Genomic DNA, 26,432 nt, shown 5'->3' on the forward strand with positions numbered 1-26,432 from the left:
TTTCTTGTTTTATGTGGGCATTTGTTTACATTGTTCACTATTGATGCTGAAGGCCACAAACAATAAAATACAATCAGTGTAATTAAATTATTTCTGCAGTTTCTCATGTGTGCTGGGGCTATAACCAACTCCTTGAATATTTAAATTGCCTATCAGAATTTCAAAGTACCCAGAAAATTAAAGAATGGTTTATTATAAAAGACTGTACATATTTGTTATAATTAAAACAGGTTATATACAAATCAAGAAGCGTTCCAATTTATAAAGGGAATACAAATAGGTTTCATTGGTTTGCTATTTGATGTCAGAAATAACATGTTAACAATCAGGAAAAGGCAAATAAAGCAATTAGGTTCATTCAAGGAACAACAAGGCAAGAGATCCTTCAATATTGAATGTCACACTACATAATATTGTTGTTCTTGTATTTAGTACACTTGCTTGTCATCTAATGCCCATTAGGACAGTGACTGAGTCCAGATAAATCTTTACTACACAAAGCAACACATCCCTTTATAATTCTTCTTGTGTACTGTCGAAAACCAGAACTGTCGTCTGACCTTGTGTTCAAACTGTAGATGTTCTACTGCATACTAAAAGCCAAACGGGTTGCACGACAACCTATGTCTTTTTCTACATAAGCTGTTCTTGCTTTCTTTAGTGGGATGCCTGACTAGAAACAGTATTGCTATGGAAATACATCCCCGTTCTTAGGCCCACGAGAGCTGCATTCCTAGATACTCACTGTTTATAGTGATGTGAAAAAATCAGTAGAAATCCCCCAATGATGAAAATTTACTTTCAAGCAGGGCAAGAGACCTTCATAGTTTTAAACAGAACAGTCACTTGGGATTGTTTGTTTGCCCACCTTCTGCACATTCCATCTACTTTTGCAAAGTGTTATTAAAGTTCCTCTCTTAAGGCAGTTCTACAGCAAAAGGATGCCTGTTACAGGAAAATTACCAATCCAGCTGAAATTAAAAAGTGATTAAATGTTTACTTCACCTCTCTTATGGTACATCAGCATTATAAACCTGACCATCCTTGGCCACACTCTGGTAGCCAAGAAGAGAAACAGATTCCTGCTCTAAAATTGTTCCCAGATCACTATAACCTTGTAAGTGACCTGAAAAAGAAAACTACTGGGCATTTTAGCAAGCTAAAACAGCTTTGTTTTATACTTTCTCCCACCAGTCTTTTATTGATGTGCTTTCTGTTTCCAATATTAGCTATTCAAAGTCATGGGTAGCAGTCTACAAATATATTTACTGATGAATAAGCCAAATAAGTGCAATCTGAATATATGGCAGGCCTGCAGAAATGTACATTTCCCTTTATTAGGGTGTAAGATTTTGGACTTGCAATTAAACATGATCCTGTTGATAAAGGGGAGATTTGGTAAGTCAACATGCTTCAGTAGTGCTTTGCCAAAGCAAGGCAAGCCAACAAAAGTAATGGACAAGACCTTTGGTTCATTTATGTATTTATGAATGGAAAAGTCAAATGCAATTTTACTCATTAAAAACTCAGGTACAAATTACACACACATCATAAGACCACCCATCTTTGATTCACATGGACATTTTTGAAAGAGACTCAGGACTCACTGGAAGAGACTCTTAGTGAAAGTACTCCAGTAAAAGATTACAACAAATTGGAAGCATCTTGGATTTTCAGAAAAAAGTGTAATTCAATACATAAGTTTTTATGCATGCTTTTAAACAAATACTATACTTTGAGGATGAGCAATAGTCTAAATAAAGGTAAATGACCAGCATTATTAAACTTTTCAACCAGATTTAATGTTAGTCTTAACAGTTGTTAGTTTATCACGCTGTTGCACTGAGAAAAGAAAACAATGGCACGATTTGAATCTTGAGTCATTAAATAGTATATACCCTACTTCCCCAGAATATTTAGGCTGGTCGTAGAAAACAACGCATAGGTAAATAAGCATAATCAGTAATAAAGAATTCAGTTATTTGCAAAACAGAATAGCTTTTTCATGGAATGTTCTGTTTTTCCCTCTGAAATGGATCAATCCAATCATTCTGTGGTTGTATGTTTCCAGAAGTGTGTCTTCTGGAATGCAAACCGGTTTGTAGAACTTGTTTTGGAAGCAAAAGGTGTGTTGAACACCATGACTCACTTCATGATCCAAAAGAAAGACTTTTGGAAAAACAAACCTCACCCAGAATGTTCAGACTGGGCCATTCTGGGGAAAATACCAAATTTCTGAGAACCATTCCATTCTGCACAATCCTAAAATATTTGTTCATATTTGTTCATTTTACAAACTCCAGAAACAGATGCTTACAGATGAACATTCAATCATGCCATTTAAACAGTATGGCCTGGAAAGGATGTGCACATTTTAAGGAGTATTAAGACAAGTGTTAATTTACCCTTTGTAGATCATTATGGCATGACTGAAGGCAAGGCCTGACCTGAAAAAAAAAAAGAATTAATCTGCATAGTGCATGATTGATTCAACATAATTTCCAGGAAACAGGCCAGTCACTCTGTTGCATACACCTTCATACCAACCGTCATCATTCTTCTTTATCACATAAATGATTGCACCCTCCATGAACGACAGCTCATCATCTTTGTCCTTTGTATAGTCATATATGGCAACAACTAGAAAAGTGGAAAGAGAGGCACCAATGAATTTCTTCACAAGTTGTTCTAAAATAACTTCTAGGACTTTCATGTCAGTTCAAATTTTTCCTTTTAGATTCCTCTCTCTCTCTCCCTCTCCCTCTCCCTCTCTCTCCCTCTCCCTCTCTCTCTCTCTCTCTCTCACACACACACACACACACACAGGTCACAGTGGGGAACATACCAACGCTCTTTCTCCTCCTGTTTTCCCAATAAAAGCAACTCTCTGAAGTGAGTTGCGCTGAATGAGAGGGACTGACTCAAAGTCACCCATCTGGGCAGGACTACAACTCTTCACAGTTTCTTAGTTTCTAGGAAATAGTCCTTCACCATACAGAAATTTTATCTTGCTGGATAAGATAAAGTGGGTGTGAGTTACAGCCAGTATCAGATTGACTGAACAGCTGAAATGAGTTTGAAATGAAATTACTATTTCTGCATTCTAGCTTACATTCTGCAAACACAATATCCCAAATCTAATCCTTAACATTTCAAATAAAATGATCCTCAAAAGCTTTCTGGATCAAGCATTCAAAGACTTATGGTGATTTCTGCATTCTGGATACTTCATATCAAACTAGATAAACTAAGTAGGTGAAAAGAAGCTCCATGCTTCTTCAAATTTACCCCTGCATAAGGAAAATAAAGCCCAATTGCCACCACCCACAAAATGTGGCATACTAACAATTCAATTCTCATTCTTGTTACGAACTTACAATCTCTCAAATGCTGTCACATTACTTTACTTTGGTTATTTTTCTAAAACCAAAAGTGCTGTTGTGTCAAAATTGGCTGCAATCTCAAAATGTGAGTGACCAGTGTATGATTTCTTTGAAAAAATAAATACTTGTTACAAGAACAGTGTAGATGCTTTGCTTCCATTGCATGCCAATTAAGAAGCAGGATACCTTAAATATATATTATTATTTTACTAAAATGAAGTGGCAAAAACAAGGCAATTCTAGTTTGACGGCTCTTACTAATAAACTGAAATATGTTGCTGGGCTAACTACACGAAACTATACATTTTTTAAAACCACAATTTAACAAATCACAAAATTAGGATTCACACATCCTGCTAAATAAGCCTTCCCGAACTGGCGCACTCTCGAGGTATTAGGGCTTCAACTCCCAGATTCATCCATTATAGCGTAATTTTGAAAACTGTAATCCCATCACATTTAGAGGACATCATGTTGGGAAGGGTGTGCTGAACTAAAAAAAAACATTTTATGACTTAATATAAAGTACACAGCAGCTAATAAGAGGGGAACATATCAACTATCAATGATATTCCTATTTGTGGATACTTAGCACCACTTCTGTTAGAGAGGAAGGATATTCAGATACCACGGGTGGAGACTGGTTAATCATAGGAAAAACTTTATACAACTGGTGGAAATGAAGTTGAAAAACAAGGATAGAATCCAATACAGGTTTATATTTCCAATACTTACATTTGATTTCTAACACATGAAATACATATTTTCTGTCAATATTAGTCAACATATAATGCAATGATGCAATCTAACAACTGGAGGGCCATAGACTGCTCACTTAGTATATTGTTTCAGTACAACCAAGATCTTAGTGTAAACCTTATAAACAATTCCATAGATCTGGTTAGCATTAATTTCCTAACTTGCAAAATTTTGGGAGGAAGGCGTATTGAAACTCTGAGAATGGGGATTTATGTCAAGTCATCCAGTTGGTGATGTCATCTGAATGGGTTACATTTGGCTTACATCTCCCTAAGGAAGCTGGAAAGGGATGTTTAGTGCAAATCTATTCATCCTTTACCTTTCTCAATATAGTTTTTAGGTGCCCAGGCTGGATCACCATCAGCATAAGGATCATTGTACTGCACTACTGCAGCTTCCTCATCTTCATAGTCCACTGGTGGTGGTGGTGGAGGTGGTGGAGAGTCATCAAACATAGGCATCTCATCTGGAGGTGGTGGAGGAGGTGGAGTTGGACTGTCGGCAACTGGTGAATCAGTGAAAGAAGAATATTTGGTCAGATTTAGTTCAGACAGAAATGAATCCATGATCAGAGATCCATACCTATTACAGAAACTAGTTACATGCACTAACAGTATCATGCATAGATTAGAGATGAATGCTTTATATGTTAAAATGCTATGACATACAACTTTGCAAGTTACTGGCAGCCACAGAACTATAGATGCTAACTTCAAAGCAGATACTCCAAAGGCATAAGCTGATTACTAGCAGAAGTGAGATGTAGACCATCACTGTAATGATTCTCAAGGCATCATTGCTCTGTATTCAAGAAGCTGTTGCAGCTGTTGCTAAATGCTGTAAGCCAAATGTCTTATTTTATCAGATTATATTTGCTTTAGATGAACAAAGATCCAGATGCAGAGGCACTGCAAAGAACATCACTTCTAATGCAAGCAAAGTCTCCTTTTGGTGCTGATGGGCGGAAGGAAGGCCTATTTTTAATCTGCATCACAAACATTCCTGTGTTGCAGTACAAGACAGGAGAATCCGCCTGGAGCTACCTACACTATTCAAAAAATTTCATCGGTCTTTATTGTCTAAATCCCTAACATATCTCCATTTGCAGCATCCTCAGTAACATCCTGACATGTAGTAGATGATAAGGCTTATTCAAAAGAAGCTACTTAACTAAAATCTCATTCATCAACTATCTCACATATAAATCCTGTAACTTAGGACATGCAGTGATAAGTCCCAGAGTAGAAATACAATTGCTATAACTTTTACTTAAAAAAGCATCATTCAGCAATAGTAAAGCATTTTGAATACCATTCAATAGATGCAAATGATATCTATATTTATCATTAGTACAAATAAACCCAATGTAACTGGAAAAATGCATCACTTTGGCTGAATTATTTCCAAATGTTAATATAATCAGTAATACTGGGGCACATCTTTCAAAATACTTAAGGTCTTCATATTTTGATGCTAATTATCAACTTCATCATTTAAATAGAAATAGAAGAGAAAAATAATCAGCAAGTCAAGAGAAAGATTTCACATCCATTCAGTGATAACCCCATGCGCATACTTTTTAAATTTTCTTATATTGTCCTAAAAAATCACTGAATGGACATGAAATCTGTTCTTTCACTTGATGGGTTTAGCCTAAAAGGCATAAACTTTTTCTCAATGCAGTTCTAATCGCTCCTTGAACACGATCAAAGATTAAAGAGCCCTGGTGGTGCAGTGGTTAGAATGCAGTACTACAGGCTAACTCACTGCTCACTCCAGGTGTTCGATTCTGAGAGGCTCAAGGTTGACTCTGCCTTCCATTCTTCCGAGGTTGGTAAAACGAGGACCCAGATTGTTGGGGGCAGTATGCTCACTCTGTAAACCACTTAGAGAGAGCTGTAAAGCACTGTGAAGCGGTATATAAGTCTAAGTGCTATTGCTATTATTTTTCACAACAAAGTATGGCAGATTCTCACCCTCAGATTAAACTGGACAACACTGATATATATCTCTTTCTCATCTATCTCTTAAGAAAACCTAGCAACTAAAGGTCATTTTAAAAACACTATAATCATGTGAGTTTAGTTTTAAATTTTAATAGTATAAATAATGGCTCAGGCTAAGAATCAATGTTCTTCCAAAAAAATCATTGTGCATATCCGACATGCATATGCGTGTACAAGCCCAGCCTACTCATGCCAGCAGAAAGGGCCTACTTCAGATTCCATGGGTTAGACAACTCCAACTATCTGGATCCAGAAGCAGAGGCTTCTCTGCTGCAATGCCCACCCTTTCGAACATCCTATCCTCTAGTTAAGCTCTGCCTCCATCCTCCAATCCTCCACAGCACCTGAAGACCTTCTTCTGCCTGTTGAATTGGGGACCAAATGGGAGAATTCCATAATAGAGATGGCTGCTGAATTGTTGGCAGACTCCATCTCTTTCCCCCATCTCCCCGGCGCTTTGCTTTCCGTACATCCATTTTCCATATTGATATTCTCTTATAGTGTTCTTTTTCATAGTTTATTTTATTATTCCATGATTTTAGTTTTGTTCTGTTTACACTCCTTTCATTTTGTTTTTTTATTATTGTAAGCAGCCTACAGTAGTGGCAAATTAATTTAATCAATCAATCAATCAATAATAAAATATAGTGTGGGTTCACTGACAAGGGGCTGATTGCTAATCACTTTCCAGGTCAGCCTTTTGGAATCTACTGGTGTTGGATGAGAAATGCTATTATGAACAGTGAATTTGTTTTCCCACCCCTCCCTTCTCTTTGGGTTGTTTTTAAAGTAATGACTACCTATCAAGAATATAAGACCTTTTCTGTTGAATGTCTGTTGTAATAGATATGCCTTTTTATTGTAGTAGGGCCTAAAATTCTTGCTCTGGAGTGTAGACCTTGATCACTGGAAGGTATCTCATTATCATCTGTCAAGCATACTTAGTCATTGGGATGTATGAAATGCTTTGTTCTCTCCCTTTGTCTACACTTCTTTCTGGGAGACACCACAATGGGTTATAGTGCTGACCTTCTGCATCTGCTTCAGGTTGTATCTACACTACATCAAATTTCTTGCAAGAGGATGAGGCCTCGTGATGCATTCAGGGTACCTGCAGTAGTGTCAGGGGCTCAGCACCTGCCCAACATGATGTACCTTAGAAAGAAACCCAGGAGGAACCATTCTTAGAAGAGAGAAGAGAGAAAAGGTGACACTAGGGTAGAGGACTTCCACTGTGGACTGGCTGCCTGCTGTGGTGGTTATTTTTTCCTTAAATGAAACAATACAACTTCTTGAAGATGTATTGGTATGTTCTTATTACTTACTACTTTAACATTTCATATATTGCAGAGGTAACTTCCTCAGTTATCATAAAAAGTCTTAGAACCAGTTGTGCCTTAGTTTAGAGAATGCCCATAAATTTTCCTTGCTAACATATTAGGGCTCTCCTTTTTTTCACATATACTAAAGAAAGTGGATCTAAGCACAATGGGTCCATTCCAGAATCCAAACCTGATGACTGGGCTTTGAAAAGCAAATAGTATCAAATGTTTTCAACACAGTCTAATATGCCAATAAGCACAATATTGTGAGAACCTCTCCTACCCATAAGGTCATCAGACCTAGCAACTGTTCTACCAAAAATGTTCTTATATTTTATAAAAATATATAGTCTTAGTGGATTGTATCCTTGATTTATTGGCCAAGCCCAATTGTCCAGTAAAAGCTGAACAGTTGATGGACTTAATCCAGTAGAAAGCAGTACAATGGCTTAAAGAGAAAATATTTTCACTGCAGAATTCTTTGGCTTAAGTTATAAGTTCTAGCATTCAGTTCTTCTTTCAACTAATTTTTTTCCACAAAAGAGCTTCTCAACCTGAAAACTTTTCATAGATAAAATAATACTACATGTTTCATGTACTTAAGGTATTCACATCTCACGTTAACCTACTAGAGAAACTTAAAATTTCTCCTGCAGTCAAGCACTAAAAAGTGCTGCAAATAATTGGGAAATTTTTGGAGAAATATTTGGAATTTGGACAGGCGAGAAGCAGAATGAAGAACAACAGGAAGAAATCCAATTAAGCAAGCTTAAGTCCATTAATGTAGCACCAGATACAGCTTAGAATAACCCAAGGTACACTTGCATTTAATATAAATCTTAAGTGTCTAATTAATTGATTATTTTCACTTATTCTATTTATTCTTTGTTTAAAAGGACTAAGGAAACAAATGGAAAACCAGTTGCTTGGATTTATCTGGAATATGAAATGGATAAACTAATGTTCTGTGTTTCCATAGTATATCTGAACACAATTCTTTAATTACAATTACTGTACATAGAAATTCAATTCAATATGGGATTGCAGGATTGGAAAACTAGGGCAAGAATTGCTTAAGATGTATGAAACATAAATTTTTTCTACACTTTCACTATCAAGACAATACAGAACTAACACCATTATCAAGTTACAACCAGTCTTTATTATTTTCCAAAAAATAAGATTAGAATACTATATATTTAAGATGCCATAAAAGCAAGAAAAGCTTCAGACAATCTTAAAATAAAGGGCATTCACATGCTTTTAAGGACAACAACCACTTTAAATTCAGGATTAGATCCAGTTTCTTCAAAATGTGTACCTTGGTCCCATAGAAACAAAAATATTGAAGATAAAAGTAATACTGAAATTGGAAAGATAAAGGAATGCTACCTTACTATCTCTATCTTCGCTACATCCAATGAAGACACAGTTCACTGTTCAGCTTTGCACTTTATAAAAAAGCACTTCCTTAAAAGTGTTCCTGAATTTCCTTAAATTTAAAGAATGAGCCACCAAACCTACCATTGCAAGTAGGGGGAAAAATCTCCTTATTTTCGTAAGATAACTCATTTTATACAGTTCTAGCAGGTCTGTTTTTGTTTCAAGGAAAACCCTTCAGAAAATGTATAGGAGCTGTAGTAATTCTCTTAAGGATTTTAGCTGCTCTTTCCCAACTCCACAATATAAAACATATGCACAAAGCCAAACTGCCAACAAGAAAGAAGGGTCTAATTTAAATGTGATGCAGGACCCCAAAGAAATCACCAGTATTATTCTCTGCAGCAGTTAACTCTGAATCTGATCCAAAGTACAGGAGCAGAGATTGTCCCAAGGTCACACAAAATCTATCAAAATTTGGTAAGGGCCCTACAATCCTTCCAGAAATTGCTACCAAATTGTAATTTTGAATTTGGCAGAAGGGAGAGATTAATATATATTGGGAATGAATAATTTTTAGGGCTGTGTAACACTTCGGTTTCAAAGAGAGAAGGATGTTTGATACCATGGCAGGGTACTCATGTAGCATCAGCTATGTCTTTTTCTGGATCTTGCAGCTGTCCTCTTCTATCAGTCCTATTTAATTTTGAAATAAGTTTATATATAAATATGATTTTTAAGATGTCATTTCTGTTTTGGAGCCATTCTTTCAGTATCACTTCCTGACAGATTTAAAGTGCAGCCATTTAAAGATCAGCTGATACTCTCAGTCAAAGAAATGTTAACTTGTTTTTACATTTTCAATGATGTCCTGAATTGTCTGCCACAATTTTTATACAGAAAAGTTAGATAAAAGTTCATTACTGGCAGTGAGTCTTTCTGGGTCAAATAATCATCTGTGTTCATATGTCCAATTTGATATACCGTCATGGCCGAAATTGTTGGCACCCCAGAAATTTTTCCAGAAAATCAAGTATTTCTCACAGAAAAGTATTGCAGGAACACATGTTTTGCTATACACAGGTTTATTCCCTTTGTGTGTATTGGAACACAACAAAAAAGGGAGGAAAAAAGTAAATTGGACATAATGTCAAACAAAACTCCAAAAATGGGCTGGACAAAATTAGTGGCATCCTTTCAAAATTGTGGATAAACAAGATTGTTTCAAGCATGTGATGCTCCTTTAAACTCACCTGGGGCAAGGAAAAGGTGTGGGCAATATAAAATCACACCTGAAAGCAGATAAAAAGGAGAGAAGTTTACTTAGTCTTTGCACTGTGTGTCTATGTGTGCCACACGAAGCATGGACAACAGAAAGAGGAGAAGAGAACTGTCTGAGGACTTGAGAACCAAAATTGTGGACAAATATCAACAATCTCAAGGTTACAAGTCCATCTCCAGAGATCTAGATTTGCCTTTGTCCACAGTGCGCAACATTATCAAGAAGTTTGCAACCCATGGCACTGTAGCTAATCTCCCTGGTCGTGGACGGAAGAGAAAAATTGATGAAAGGTTGCAACGCAGGATAGTCCAGATGGTGGATAAGCAGCCCCAAACAAGTTCCAAAGGAATGCAAGCTGTCCTGCAGGCTCAGGGAGCATCAATGTCAGCGTGAACTATCCATCGACATTTAAATGAAATGAAACGCTATGGCAGGAGACCCAGGAGGACCCCACTGCTGACACAGAGACATAAAAAAGCAAGATTACAGTTTGCCAAAATGTACTTGAGTAAGCCAAAATCCTTCTGGGAAAACGTCTTGTGGACAGATGAGACCAAGATAGAGCTTTTTGGTAAAGCACATCATTCTACTGTTTACCAAAAACGAAATGAGGCCTACAAAGAAAAGAACACAGTACCTACACTGAAATATGGTGGAGGTTCAATGATGTTTTGGGGTTGTTTTGCTGCCTCTGGCACTGGGTGCCTTGAATGTGTGCAAGCCATCATGAAATCTGAGGATTACCAAAGGATTTTGGGTCGCACTGTAGAGCCCAGTGTCAGAAAGCTGGGTTTGCGTCCGAGATCTTGGGTCTTCCAGCAGGACAATGACCCCAAACATATGTCAAAAAGCACCCAGAAATGGATGGCAAGAAAGCGCTGGAGAGTTCTGAAGTGGCCAGCAATGAGTCCAGATCTGAATCCCATTGAACACCTGTGGAGAGATCTTACAATTGCTTCCAATAAGAGAGACCTGGAGCAGTTTGCAAAGGAAGAGTGGTCAAAAATTCCGGGTGAGAGGTGTAAGAAGCTTATTGATGGTTATAGGAAGCGACTGATTTCAGTTATTTTTTCCAAAGGGTGTGCAACCAAATATTAAGTTAAGGGTTCCAATAATTTTGTCCGGCCCATTTTTGGAGTTTTGTTTGACATTATGTCCAGTTTGCTTTTTTTCCTCCCTTTTTTGTTGTGTTCCAATACACACAAAGGGAATAAACCTGTGTATAGCAAAACATGTTCCTGTAATACTTTTCTGTGAGAAATACTTGATTTTCTGGAAAAATTTCTGGGGTGCCAACAATTTCGGCCATGACTGTATGCTGTCAGCCATATAGTATCTTATTGGGAGATGTTATTTTAACATACTTACCATCCCACTTAGATTGATCCTAAAATGGTTTAAATGGCCACCCCCAATCTTTTGGGCTCCAAAGACCGGTTCCATGGAGGCAGGTTTTTCTGTGGCCCAGGGAGCATGGTTTCGTGTGCTGCCTAGATCTTGCACATCCAGAGATGGGGCTTCGCTCGTTTGCGCAGCCCGGGGGTTGGGGAACCCTGGTTTAAATGCTAATGGTGGCTGTATAAATGCTTCTATCTTCTCAAATTAAAACTTTTAAAAAATCCATGCACTTGTATCTGTAAAATTTTGTGCATATGCTAATTTAATGTTCTAATGTATTGTTGGATGCAGATATAGTCATGATTTCTTAAAAAGAATGTGTATATAAAATTATTATTTTTAACCTCTCAAATCAACAGGTTGGGGGTTTGACCAAAGACAAATAGAGAGAAAGGTTTGTGAGTGTTCTCTTTTTTCTAATTTCTCACCAAATCAGGTTTTATTTTGGATGTTTAAACAAGCAAAATCACAGGGCTAAAAATGTTATCAGTAACAATAATTGGAGCATAAGAAAATGTACCCTTCAGTTCCACGTTGATGCTGAAATGCAAGATGGAATTAGCATTTTAAGTACGAAAAAAATCATCCAAACTCTCAAAGCAGTAAAACCAAGGAGAAGAATCTGACTGGCCAGGCATGCATGCTACAGGAGAAAGAGAGAAACAAAGAGAGAGAGAGAAACTAAGAGTCGTCTCTACTCTTCGGAGAAGCTAATCTGCCAACTTACTGTTTTCTTGCACCCTGGCCACGAAGCCTGTGAGAGGTATCTGTGGAGTCAACTGAGGCATAGGGGGAGGGGGTGGAGCAATAGAAACTGGAAATAACACACACCATAAATGGGGAAGTAAACATAGATACAGGAAAAGGAAAATAAAAACAAAAAGTAGCTGTCAGTAACACTGGACCACAACAAAGCTACGCAATGAACAGAAACACACAAGACCTCCTTAGCTACCCTAGCAATGCAGCCTCTGCTAAATTTTGTTTTTAATCATCTGGCAATTAAAAAGCAAAATAAAATAAAACCTAAGGTAGATAATATGTGAGCTACTCTTTCAAACATTTCACCTGGCCATTTAAAAACATTTGTGGGCTTGAAATATAGACACCCTGCCATCTTATCTTATCACAAAATCTTCTAAGGATGCCAAATTGAGGGAAACTATATGGGTGTTGGTGTCTTCTTCCTTAGTAAGCATGTTTTCTCGGGAGGAAACTGATGTAAAAAGGGCAAAAAACTACTAAAAGCCCCTTGCAATGACAGTGAAAGCTAAAAAAAAGGCACAGCAATAGAATTTATAGACCACCTGCTCTTTAGCATGAAATTAAATTTACATTCCTTATTATTTTCCTATTTAAAAAATTTCTACACTGGAGGATTCCAGGAGAGATTTTTGAAGATAGTTTTAAGAAGTATAATTCCATGAAAACAAAAAAACTGGTCTGCAAAAAGCAGATATGTTCATTACCAAAATTCAAATAAGTTCTTTCCAAGAGGTAAACCTAAGGGTTTCATATTATTATTATTATTCATAACACGTTTTTATACTATTGAATTATGTTAGACTTAAGATGATATACTGCTAAGCTTGTAAGCCGCCCTGAGTCTTCGGAGAAGGGCGGGATATAAATGGAATTAAAATAAAAATAAATAAAAAATATACAAGTTGAAGCTGCATTTTTAAATGCTTCCAGCATCTAATAATGGTCAGCAACCAACAATTCACCATAAATTATATGCTCACATCCAGTTACCTAAGGCATTTTCCAATGATTGACAGGGCCAACAAACCACACCATGAAACTTGTACCTAAAGGCCAGAGGCTCTCAAATAAATACATAATGTGCATGTTAGGTAAGTCATTCATACTGAATTTCTGTTCAGATTTGTGAGCAGGGGTACATTTGTAATGTAACTGAGAAATAATAGGGTGGTTTTAGAAAGGTTTGTGTGAATATCAATGAGAAACAGAAGATGGGAAAGCTGTTTCTGAATGTTTTTACATGCTTAATTCTCTCATGTGAAGCATGGGATATGCCCAGAAACACAAGCCTTTTCAGACTGATCCAAAGTATGTAGAACAGGTGCCAGATGGAGGGAAAAAATGTATTTCATTAGCATGTCTCTGATCTCCTCGCACTCAGTTCTGTATATCCATCTCTGAATAACGTCTGTGTGTGTGTGTGTGTGTGTGTGTGTGTGTGTGTGTGTGTGTGTGTGTTAGTTATAAAGTGAGGTACACTTTCACAAGTAAGTGATTAAATTCTTTCTATGAAGGAGCTGGGCAGTTTCTAAATGTGATAGTTAAATAAAATAAATATAATAAAATACTGTAAGCTCAATAAACTGGCCTTAGAAACAATTATAACAGGATGTCGGAGAGATCCATAACCTTTGGAAATGCAAATGTTTGTATTTTTTTTTAACCCAATTCAAGGTACAGTGTTAAAAAAAGTAATATGGTTGGAACTGCTCATATGAAACAGAGGTTTGGATTTCCAAAGATGGATTTATTTTAAACAATTCAAAGAATCACTGTTTATATTTACAATTAAATACTAACGCTGAGGTTATTTCATATTAATCCAGTCTTAGGCGCCTAGTAAGAAATATAACACAGACGTCAGTTTCTCAAGACTCTTGTTGCCAAGATTGATTGACTCTACTCCTCTTTATTTCTCCTCAATAAAATCAATTTGCTGTCCAGGGAAACCTAGAATTTATTTTATCAAATCTAGGGCATTAAATCTTAAAGTTAAGAGAATAGTGAAATATCTAGTCAATTTAAAATTAGTGCTACTGAGTATTTTTTTTAATTTGGCAATCATTAATAAATTAAAAATGATCAAGTAAGTTCTTTCTCAAAGATCCTTTAATGTTACTAGCAAAGCACATGAAAGTGATAGAGCTATTTTTATTTATTTGTAAATGCGCATATCTTTGGCAAGCTGATATTACCAATTTATTTTGAAACTGTAGACTGGATATAGCAATATCTCTCAATGTTTTTATCATATTAAGAACTACTCAAGTGTTTCTCTCATTCCTGAAATCTCTCCCTAGCAGAGATCCAGATGTGTAGGCTTGAATTCTCAAAATTGTCAGCAATAGCCTTGCTAGCTGTGGAATTCTGGGAATTGGAATCGAAACAAAGCTGATCAAGTTGGGAAAGCTATTCTGTTTCTATATGTAAAAACCATGTCCAGATACAGTTTAACTCAAAATGCCAAACTGTAATTCCACATTCTCAATAAAATACAGTGGTCAGTAGATTGTGTAAAATATTATGAGGCAGGTTTTGCAAAATAATCTAGATGCTTGGCACAGTCCTTGTAATCACCTCTGTGATTTTGGCTTATGAATGCTGACTTGTACAGGTATACTACATATTCAAATGCAGCTTCACTACACAGTACAGGATGCAGAAACCCTAAATGTGCTATTTCAAGAAAAATAAATTTATTTTTAATTGAAATGATAATAAACAATGCTGTATCTACCCAAGAGGAAGATTATTCTAAATATAAGACAATTCTCAACATAAATTAAGTTAGTCATCTGCATTACAGGCAGTCCTCAATTCATAACCATTTAGGGGGTCACTGTTCAAAGTTACAATGGCAATTTTTAAAAAGTGAATTACAACTGGTCCTCACACTTACAACCATTGCAGCATCCCCATGATCATGTGATCAAAATCTGAGTGCTTGGCAAATGGAAATACTGATCCCAACTTTGGTTGTAAGTCAAGGACCACCTATGCATATTTCAGCAAAATATAAAGCAACCTTGTCGTTTTAATGATAACTCTTTTGAGAAAAGACTAGCCTTCCATTTTCATAAATATGTAACTTGCTCATATTAAAATATTCCTCTAAAAAAGCTAAAGTCATAACTTGTTCTATAGTTACAGATTGAATGGTAGTTTCTAATGTGGTGGGAAACTGGTTTAATAAACAGCATCTGAATGACTGAAGCCAGGCAACACAAGAGGGAAAAGAAAGGGGAAGGAGGGACAGAAACAAACTGTGCAGGTGCAAAACCTTTCTTGGCTTGGTCAATTATGGCTTGGACAAAGAAGTTCTACCTGGATATGCCTTAGTGACTCAAACCAATGATTAAACCAAGAGCTAGGAAAAACTTTCAGACTGGTTTGCCCCCAAACAAAGCCAGGAGATCTATGCTCTGCAGTAACCTTACTTGAGTTTTGAGAATAGAGAGGCCCGCCATTAATATGGGGTTGAGCAGAAAATGGAGCAGTCACAGAAGGATTCCTCCTAAATCCAGCAGAAGAGGCTGAAGAAGTGGTAGAGTTGTGTCGGGAAATCTGCCTGGTCATTGTGCCATACTGGGAACCAGGAGCTGACCCAGGAACAGCTGAAATGCAAGAGCCAAAAGGAACCAAGACGACTTGAGCAAAACAAAACACAAACAACAACTCAGAGCACAGTGCAGAAACCAAGAGTAAGGGAGGGAAAAGAAAAGGGTAGGAAGACCACAGCACAGCACAGCACAAGAAAATTAAAATCCACTAGGCTTCATGGGACAGATAAAGAAAAAAATACATCAGTCGTGTGTTTTGGGGAGAGAGAAAAGGATTTATCTTAACTTATGTAAACGCATATTTTAACATCTCAAAAGACACAATGCTATATAACTCCAATATTCATGATGAATATTTGAGAGCTACTATGTCCCTTTAAATAAGTAGACTGTGCAGAAGGTAAAAGACAAAAGTGCAAGTGCAATAATTATGATTATTCGTTAATACTACATGAATAACAAAGTACTATGTATGTAGCTGCATAATGGCTTGAAAAGCAAAGATGGTTTGCAACAAAAGAAGAATTCAGGACAGCGAATTTAGTTGGTGTAAATTAGTTTTAGCTATTTTTCTATTCCTTTCCTTCATTCTCTAATTTGTCTCTTTTACTATTTCTTATTCCTTTTCTGTATTTGCATAACACTTTTACTAAGGAAACTATAAGATGGTTACATAAGTAATAATTGTTATTATATTCAAGTCAAAACCACACAAGAACAAAAACCAATTCCATCAATTCATCAGTCCTGTAAAAAAAGTTAGAAAAGGAACACTATCTAGCACTTCAAAAAATAAACAAATTTCATTATTCTCAAAAGGTTGAATTCACCGTTCTGTCCATCTCAGGAACATTTGGAATCCTGAAAGAGCTTTAGGAAAAACAATTACTGGTGCTGCTAAAATCATTCACTTACCAGTCATATCTTGATCTAAAAATAAACTCAAACTCTTAAGTTAATAATTAAAGAAATTTGGTTTTCTTGTTGCTGCTTTTCTAATTCTATCTGAGGATTTAGCACACTTCTAAATAAAGGAATATCCTCTTTTGAAAGGATACTATACATACTTGCAGATCGGTTCATCCACTGAGAAGCTGAACTCAAATTTTTAACCAAAATCCAATGAAAAATGTGCCACCAGCAGATAAGACAACTGTCAAATTTTTCATATGTTTTAATTTTCAAAATTACTTATTGGCTGGCAGTGCATTTTTCAAGGTATTTTTGATAAAAATTTGAGGGTATTGCTTATATAAATGTGGACTTGGACACAAATATATATGGAATGCTTACATAAGGAATGGTATTTTTAAAAAGCTGAGAGAAAAACCAATGATATATATCACAAATAAACCAAATCCAATTTGGGGGGTCTATTTTGGAACCCAAAATGTTATAAATGATAAATAAGGGGGGGGGAATCATCGCTGCTTTTAAAAAAACTACAACAAAAATTAAACCAGGTTCTGTTCATTTTCATAAACATAAACATAAAAGATAAATACTTTCCTTTTTTCTGCCCTCTATTATCACAACAAAGCTCTACAAATGTTCAGTCCTCTTTGAAATGTATTTACATAACAAGGTCATCTATGAAATTACATCCATCAGCAAGCCCTATAAATGTATCTAGTAGCTGAATTAAGTAACTACAAGAATTAGCAGAGGATACCGAGAATGATGATATATTGCATAGAATCCACTTTTTTCTGAATTGTTTGTTGAAACAGGTTTCTGGGCCTTGATCAACTTAGTAATAAATACCTTGGCCAATAGTTGGTGGTGAGGGTGTAGGCACTGCAATGGGTATGCCAATTCCACTACTCCCACTGTTTTCTCGACTGCCGCTTCCTCCACTGCTACCACTACTCGAAACAAAGCAAGCAGATAAATAAAATTATTGCTATAACCGGCAATGTAGCATTTGCGACTTTAAAACAGCAAATCGTGAACACTTTTTTATTCTGTCTAAAGAGAAAGAGGGGGAATGAATCCCAGATGATAATTATGATAACAGCAGAGCTGACTTCAAGAAACACAGATGTGCTACTCAAGCAAAAAAAAAGCAGTTTTAGGAGTATTTAATTTAAAAACTCTGAGGAGTTACCTGAGACTTAAAAAAAAACCTGTTAGAACAACTAAAATAATACTCTGAATGTTTGCAGGTTGTTTGGACCAATCAAAAATAATAAACTGTCTAATAAAAACTTTAAGATATAGGCAAATTGTGATTCTGATGAACAGAAGAGATATTTCCCTGGGATCAAAGTATGAAGAAAAGTGCTTCACATAAGTATTATGTAAATAAACTATCACTGATAAGTTAAATAGAGCCAGTTAGAAATGTATTTAAAACACCCTTCCCCAATTGGATGGTTTCCAGATTTATGGGTCTGATTACAACACTGGTCAGTTTGATAAGGAATCATGGAAACATCAGCAAGAACCAGGCTGAGAACCTGCTACTCTATGTTCCATATACTAATTCAAAGCAAGGCAAAAATTTGTGCATCACCTATGAATCAGTTGGATTCAACCAAAATAAGTGAAAAGTTAAAAATGGCAACCAATAAACAAGATTCTCACAAAAATTGGTGTTTGGAGTGCCAAAAACCTGGAACTTGTTGCCATGGTTGCAGCTGAATGTCATCACAAACCACTTGCAATGTTAAGAGTCCGTTTCTGCTCTCTCAAATAATGTACAAATAAGATATTTATACAATTGCTCTAAATAATACAGTGCTTTAGTAAATGGCTCAGAACAGAAAGATTTTGCCCTAAAGAATGCTGGGCACTAAAGCTTTTATTTTGTCATTAAGGGAAAAATATTGATTAAAATTACTATTGCTCTGTATCTTTACAACAGCTTTATTCCCAAAGCATCAATTGGAGAAAGCGGTATTAGAGTAACCAATTATAACCTCTTTTCTTCACTATTTGACCAATGTAGTTGAATAAAAGATTAATTTTGTACAATTAGAAAAAATATCTAATAAGTCTATACAGGTAGACAGATTTTCCTTCCTCAATCTTCTTTCAGCCTTAAGCCCATCTTTCCTTCTTAAAGCAACAGAAAAGTTAAGAACCAATTCTCAGATCATGCTTGTTTTTGGATCATTTCAATAATCTCGGTAGCCCTGCTGTAGAATGAACTCTGAGGCTGGGAAGATGATAAATATAGAGGCTTGTTTCAATGCATAAAGATCAGTAGAGAATACTGAAAAATGTTGTGGTCATTATAGATCGAGATGCCTTCGCTACATACAGTTTTTGGCAATCCTTCAATTCAAAGAATAATTCCCAAGATGATGCTCAACATGCCCAGAATCTATAAGCATTGTTTCCAGCAGCAGTTCTTAACATTGTAGGATGAAATAGATCAATACCAAGCTTTAAAACGAATGCAGCATATACATGTAGTCCATGTGTTTTACTAATACAAACAATATTTCTCTTTCTTTTAAACCTAGAAATCAACAAACAATGGCCCATGAATCCCAAAGCCCCCTATATCAGTCTGCAGAAATATGGCAATTAATTACTAAATTGTAATAGGGCAATTTACGTTTTGAAAAAAAGATGAAAAAAGAGATCCATTAAGTATGAATCTCTGACTAAAAAGACATTGAAACCTCAAAGCTACAGAGAAAGTGGCTTAGAAACAAATCTTTGGAAACAACAAATGGTTTGCACCAAATAAAACATATACAATAATAATAATAACAATAATAATAACAAATGCATACCAAGTCAATATTGAGAAGACAGCAAGACAAGTAAGCGCCACCTATGCAAAGAAGCTGAAGAAATAGTGGACCACCTGATAAGCTGCAAGAAGATCGCATAGACTGACTACAGGCAGTGACATGATAAAGTAGCAATAATGGTGCATTGGAAGATCTGCAAGAAATATCATTTGCCTGAAAGCAAGAACTGGTGGGATCATAAAATAGAAAAAGTCATAGAAAATGACAAAATTAAACTGCTCTGGTACTTCAGAATTCAAACAGACAAGCCCCTGCAACATAACACCCTGGACTTAACAATTGTCGATAAGAAAGACAAAAAAAGTCTGTATAGTGGATGTGGCAGTGCCTGGAGACACAAGAATAGACGAGAAAGAACTGGAGAAGATAACAAAGTACAAAGGCTTACAAATAGAAATAGAAAGATTGTGGCAAAGGCAAGCAAGGGTAGTACCAATTGTAATAGGCACCTTGGGTGCAATCCCAAAATAACTGGAGCACCACTTGAACAGCATTGGCATTGACAAATTCGCCATTAGTCAATTGCAAAAGGAGCCCTTACTAGAAACTGCTTCCATCCTGTGATGATATCTATAATACCATCAAACATCCACATCTGCCTATCCCAGGTCCTTGGTAAGGACTCGATAGGTAGACAAAAATGCTATATCCAGTCTGAACATCTGGCTGACTGAGCAATGATCAATAATAATAATAATGAAGATGATGATGATGATGATGACGACAATAATGGAAGGGACCGTGGAGGTCACCTAGTCCAGGGCTTTTCAATCTTATCACAGATTGCATCACTTTTAGGACATGACAATATTTGAGTACCATCAGTGCTTAGCAAGGTGTCAAAAACCTGATGACTATAAAAAAAAAAGGAGGGGGATTTTGGGTTTTACTGATTAAGAGTCATTTCTTGTTATAGAAATGGCTAGTTTATAATATTATGGAAAAGTAAAAAGTTGAGGTTCAATGTTAATGCTTCCTTCTATTGCAACAGAGGAAGTCTGTTCTTCTTCTCTTCTCCCCCTCACTTCCCCCCCCCATTTTCCTCCCCACTGTATCCTACTATTTGCTTTTGTATTTTTGTATTTTATTCTATAATCTAATAAAATATTACAAACTGTGGAAAAAAGTACAGTTTTAATTTCTTCGGTGGCTATTCCTTTGCTGAATCACTTTCCCTTTGCACTGACAAATGTATGATGAATGTATCCATGTGTATTAATATGCACCACTACCAGCTAGCTCAGGGGTCTTCAAACTTGGCACTTTTAAGACTTTTGGACTTCAACTCCCAGAATTCCTCAGCCATCATGGCTGTATGAGGAATTCTGGGAGTTGAAGTCCACAGGTCTTAAAATTGCTAAGTTTGTAGACCCCTGAGATAGCTGATCGGCCCTTCTTAGCTTTCCTTCCACAGTGTAGTAAGAATGCACCCCCTTCCCCATCCCATCCCTTGCCTGTACCCTTAAAGACACAGGAAACAAGTGCAAAGCAAGAAAGGCTCACAAAATAAACACATAAACTCCTTTTTTTTCCCCTCTAAGCTACCTCAGGCGTGTCACGAGTCACAACCAAGACTGAAAGGCTCCGGCAATTGTGAAAGGTTTTAGCCTTAAATTAAGCCTTTACCTTCAAAGAAAACTTTCTAAAAGCCATAGACGGACTCAAGAAAATTAAATTTGTTTAAAGGGATTAAACCTACAGAAGTCAACACTTTGGACTCATTGCTAGCCTAAAATACAGACTAAACTATTCCAATAACCAAAGCACACAAAGGAGCCTCTGAATTACAAAATGCTGTAAAAACTGTAAAAATCCTTATGGTAACCCAATCAAGTTGCCAGCTGATCCAGAACTAAATAAACCGACCTCCTTTCCGACATGCTGGGTTTTCATTTCATCGGCGCTGATTGCATTCTCCTGGCTGGAGAAAACGAACCAGGGGACCTTTTCTTCCAGCAACAACTGCTGCTTCTCTGTCCCTATTTCCTCCTTGCCAGCTGACCTCTCCTTCTCTTTCCCTGTTCTGCCCAAACTACCTCCTTTTATAGCCTCGTCTCTCCTCCCCCCCTTTTTCTTCAGTTCACCTGCAGCTCCCTGCTGCTTATGCAAGCACCAATCAGCTGGAGCCAAAAATCAGCTGGAGCCCTGCCAGCTCCTGGGGCTTCTGCCCAGGCAGTCCTGCAGCTGCAGCTGCCTCTCCCTCAGGCTTGGCTCGCTTAGGCTCATTCCCCTCCCTTTCACTTGGCTAGCAGTCACATACCACCTGCCACATGGCAAAGTACCACAGGTGGTACACGTACCACAGGTTGAAAAGCCCTGATCCAGTCCAACCCCCTGCTCAGGCAGGAAATCCTATACCATTTCAACAAATGGCTGTCCAGTCGCTTCTTAAAAACTTCCAGTGTTGGAGCATTCACAGCTTCTGGAGGCACATTGATCCACTGATTAATTGTTCTAACTGTCAGAAAATTTCTCCTTAGTTCTAGGTTGCTTCTCTGCTTGATTAGTTTCCATCTGTTGCTTCTTCTTTTGCCTTCAGATACTTTGGAGAATAGCTTGACTCCCTCTTCTTTGTGGCAGCCCCTGAGATACTGGAACACTGCTATCATGTCACCCCTTGTCCTTCTCTTCATTAACTAGACATACCACCTTCTATTACTTACAACCTTCTATTATTGCTTGCTAAGATTGAATTTGCCATTAAGACTTCATTTACCTGTGTGTCCTCGGCCTCTGGTTCAAGGAAGCAGTTCTTCCAGGACTGTGCTGGCTTCCAAGTCTTGCTGGACTGGTCATGTAATCATTGGGGACTGTGGGTGGTTTGACAGGCTCCAATGTTTTATAGGGAGTGTTCCGTCTAGCAAAATGAAGCAGGACAAAAAGCAAAGTGGACAGAGGAGAAAAAAGAAATGGAAAATTGTTTAATTACTAGGAAACAATTCACTGCACTGTGACTGTTAACTGTTAAGCAGTTTAGTGTCCATTGCTCAGCAAATTCTTTACATAACCTATATTACTGATAAATACCTGATACCTTCTAGGCATACTGGACTACCTCATATATATGGAGTCTCAGCAACAGTTCAATGTGAAGTTACTCTTTATTCAAAAATAACTCTGGGAATATAAATTGCAAGGAAGGCATCTATGGATATTTTTCCTTCTTATTTCATATGTGGAAAATCAAAAGCTGACTTTTTCACACCTCATTAGCATTGGAGAAAGAAAGTGGCAAAGGCTGGAAGGGGCAATGGAGAGTAACAGAGAGCAGGATGACCCAAAGGGTAGAAATTAGAGGGTGAGATACACAGGTGAGGGGAGTTGAAGTATAGGTGAGCACATCAGGGCAGAAGAAGGATTATAAGATTGCCTAATAATGGTGTGCTCCTCATGTAATAGAACTATCACAACTGAGGTCACTAAGCAGTGGAGTCACATGATGTTTTGCCTAACAACTGCATCACTTAGTGACAGAAATTTCAGTCCCAATTAGGCTTAAATGAGACTACCTATAGATACAAATCAGACTATCTAACATTTAATTAATTATTTTCATTAACACAGTACTTTTTTAATAAAATTGTTCTAAGATTATGCATCTGGTAATTTGTGACAAATCTGAACGTGTCACAAAACACTCAATCTCCTAGTTGGTAGAAGATGGGCAACAACTGTAAGCTTGCAGAACAGATATGTAACTGAATGTGAGGATGAACTTCAAGGACAAGATGTTGCCAAAAACAATCAGACAAGGGAGGGAGGAGCCCTTAGTAAACGGTAAGAAACTTAGGAAAGACCCACTCTAATTAATCAGTAATTAAAAGTAGCAGTGAGAAATCTGTACTTTCATATTTTCATGATTTTGTTAATGTAGCCGTATAATAAAGTAGAATTAGCTGATTAAAAAATGTGTCCTGCTGTTTTACCTGGAAGGACTGACAAGTCTTCAGATTATAGAAATAACCTTATATAGAATAACATATTTGGTAATAAAAGTGTTGCCTGCACTTCCATCAACTTGATGAAATTCAGTCTGCAGCTGGCATTCTTGTTTACCCTGTCTCTATCTGATTAAAAAGCAATTTGTAAGAACCCCAATTAAGCAAAAGAATGGTTATAGCAAAAACGGATTAGGAAACATACTGCACTAGAGCAAAGGATAGTTGCACAAAAGCCAAGACACCAAGGGAATGGTTAGGAGGCAGAAAAATTGCGAAGTGATTTTGATGGAAACAAACAATAGTTTTGGTAGTGAAGAGGACTAAACAAGGAGCTTTCAGGAGAATGAGTAAATATTAGATTATGGAATGTGATTTGCTCATGGAGTAGTTGTGAGACTTATTTAATCTGTACCTGATGACTAGAAGACTACTGTTACTGTTTCTCTATACAAACAGAAAGGGAGAATGTGAGAATGGAATTTTATTGTACATTAATTGATCTAGAAGAGGCACAAGTATAAAAATTTGAATTAGTGTGAACATGTAAATTAAGGGATGGTTGCTGAATGTAGTAAGAATAGCATATGATGAAGTAAAGCATGCAGGGCAATAAAGGGAATATTTAGTAAACAGTTCAACAGGACTAAGATAGAAATGTATAATGTTCTCTTGGTTGTTTAAAGTATTTATGTATAAAGAATGCCTGCAATTACATTACAGATGTGTTGGTAGGGGCATAACAGTAAATTTGTTATGTATGTAAATATATAGATGGTGCTACAGTATGTGTTGGCTGACTTTTGCTGGCAAATAATCTTCAGTGAATGTTTGATTGTTTGATAAGAGGAGTTTGGATTTGAAAATTAATATATCAAGAACCTAGATAGTTGTGTCTGGCAGGAAAAGGGAGAATATCACTGAAAAATCTAAATAAATGGCAAAAAATTAGAGCAAAGAGTTGTTGTTAAAGAAGTAAAGCTTCCAGACTGTAGCTGTACGTAAGAGTATATTTGTGGTCACTTTATTACATGGAAGTGAGAGTGGTGTGCATCAGTCAAAATACAGAAGTTAAATTCAGCAGAAGTGAAATATTTAAGAAATGCAGGTGGTAAAACAAGAACTGAAAGGTTTAAGAATGTATGGAGTGGACTGAATTCCAAACTGATTGACAAGTATGAAATAAATTATGTTGAGCAAGGAATGAGGGTCAAATTGTGAAACATGCAGGCTAAAAAGAAGGGAAAGATTAAGAAATTTGTGGCTAGATGGATTTAAGATCCTTAAAAATCCTTAAAAAAAGAGTTCAGAATTTAAATAACAAATCAAGTGTTATAGACACAGTAGAGGCAAAGTTAGTTTGCAAAAGTAGAAAAATATAGTAAATCATACATGGTTGGAGACAATTAATTTTAACTATAGTCTCTTTTCTTCTTTTTGAGTTACCTCTTTAATTTTTTTTAACTTCCTATTTTTATTCCCTTTTATCCTTAACATAAGAGGGACGCGGTGGCTCAGTGGGTTAGGACGCTGAGCTGGTCGATCAGAAGGTCGGCAATTTGGCGGGTCGAATCCCGAATGCCGCGTAACAGAGTGAGTGCCTGTTACTCGTCCCAGCTTCTGCCAACCTAGCAGTTCGGAAGCATGTAAAAATGCAAGTAGAAAAATAGGGACCACTTCGGTGGGAAGGTAACAGCGTTCCGTGCGCCTTTGGTGTCTAGTCATGCCGGCCACATGACCACGGAGACGTCCTTGGACAAACGCTGGCTCTTCGGCTTTGAAATGGAGATGAGCACCGGCCCCTAGAGTTGGAAACGACTAGCACACATGTGCGGGGGAACCTTTACCTTTATCCTTAACATGCCTTGCCACACAAAGGAACAGCATAACTGCTATGTACATATCACAAGGTGTTTTTCTGGCAAAAAGATTCAGTGAATGTATTTCTTTAATCATTTCATCATTCAGTCTTCCTTGTGCTCAGTGTGTCTCCTGGTAGACTATGTGAACATTTCCATATTAGCAGTAATAAAAAAAGTGATTTTTATTGTCTTCACCAATTTATTGGCTTATGTCTCCTACACACTTTTTCCTCAAGTTTTCAGCAATTACAATCTGTTTGCTAAAGATGTATAGACTCATCCAAACTACTTCCTTATTTATCACATTATAAATAATGTCTTACGGCCAATTAAATTATTTCTATCTAAAAATTCCTTTGAAATTAGAGTTTTCTTAAATTTCTATTCGAAACCTAGGCTTGATAGAGTATCTTTCATGCAGTGTGTGTCTGTCTGTCTGTCTGTCTGTCTCTCTCTCTCTCTCTCTCTCTCTGTGTGTGTGTGTGTGTTGTGTGGCATGTAGCACAGGTATTTGTAAAATCTATTGCAACTAGCCTCCTATACAAAGTATTTTCACCTTCCTTGAGAGTGTCTTGAAACTAAGAATTAATAATGCAACAACTTATCCAAACAAAGAAAGGACAGCTAGTTACCAACCTTCCTGCCCATGCAGCAGAACAGCCTTTTCCAGCACGGTACCTCTGACCAATTTAGTAGAGACTACATTTCTTACCTGCCAGCACAGACAACGGCTAATCTAGCAAGTATAACTGGAAGTGCAGTCTAATACATCTAAAGGGCATTAGGGGCTATTTATTAAAAGGGCTAGGGCAGTGGTAGGATTCAGCGGGTTCGCACCGGTTCAGTAGAACTGGTAGCTAAATTGTTGAGTTTGGAGAATGGCTGAACCCATGCTGCTTCTGGAAGTCCTTTCTAGGCCTCGGAGGCCTGGAGGTCTCCCAGGCTTAGAACGGCCCACCGGAAGTATGTGGATGTCACTTCTGGAATTCCTTTCTAGGCCTGGTGGAGGC

General features: G+C 37.0%; 1 protein-coding gene across 3 annotated transcripts in view; it reads right to left on the reverse strand.

Moving 5' to 3' along the window:
• Window positions 1-166: 166 nt before the first annotated feature.
• Window positions 167-26,432, reverse strand: part of ABI1 (abl interactor 1) — a 95,342-nt gene continuing 69,076 nt past the window's right edge. Inside the window, exons 5-10 of one of the 3 annotated variants that reach the window (XM_083376191.1) lie at window positions 22,339-22,479; window positions 17,620-17,720; window positions 15,733-15,909; window positions 12,258-12,344; window positions 4,462-4,647; window positions 167-2,640 (exon numbers count right to left, since the gene is read on the reverse strand). In XM_083376191.1, the coding sequence (XP_083232317.1) occupies window positions 2,465-2,640; window positions 4,462-4,647; window positions 12,258-12,344; window positions 15,733-15,909; window positions 17,620-17,720; window positions 22,339-22,479 (868 nt within the window). In that variant the 3' untranslated portion in view covers window positions 167-2,464. The remainder of the gene's footprint in view (window positions 2,641-4,461; window positions 4,648-12,257; window positions 12,345-15,732; window positions 15,910-17,619; window positions 17,721-22,338; window positions 22,480-26,432) is intronic. The other 2 variants (XM_083376192.1, XM_083376193.1) reach the window with 2 other exon arrangements.

Source organism: Vipera ursinii (assembly GCF_947247035.1).
Source record: "Vipera ursinii genome assembly, chromosome: Z".
NCBI lineage: Eukaryota > Metazoa > Chordata > Lepidosauria > Squamata > Viperidae > Vipera > Vipera ursinii.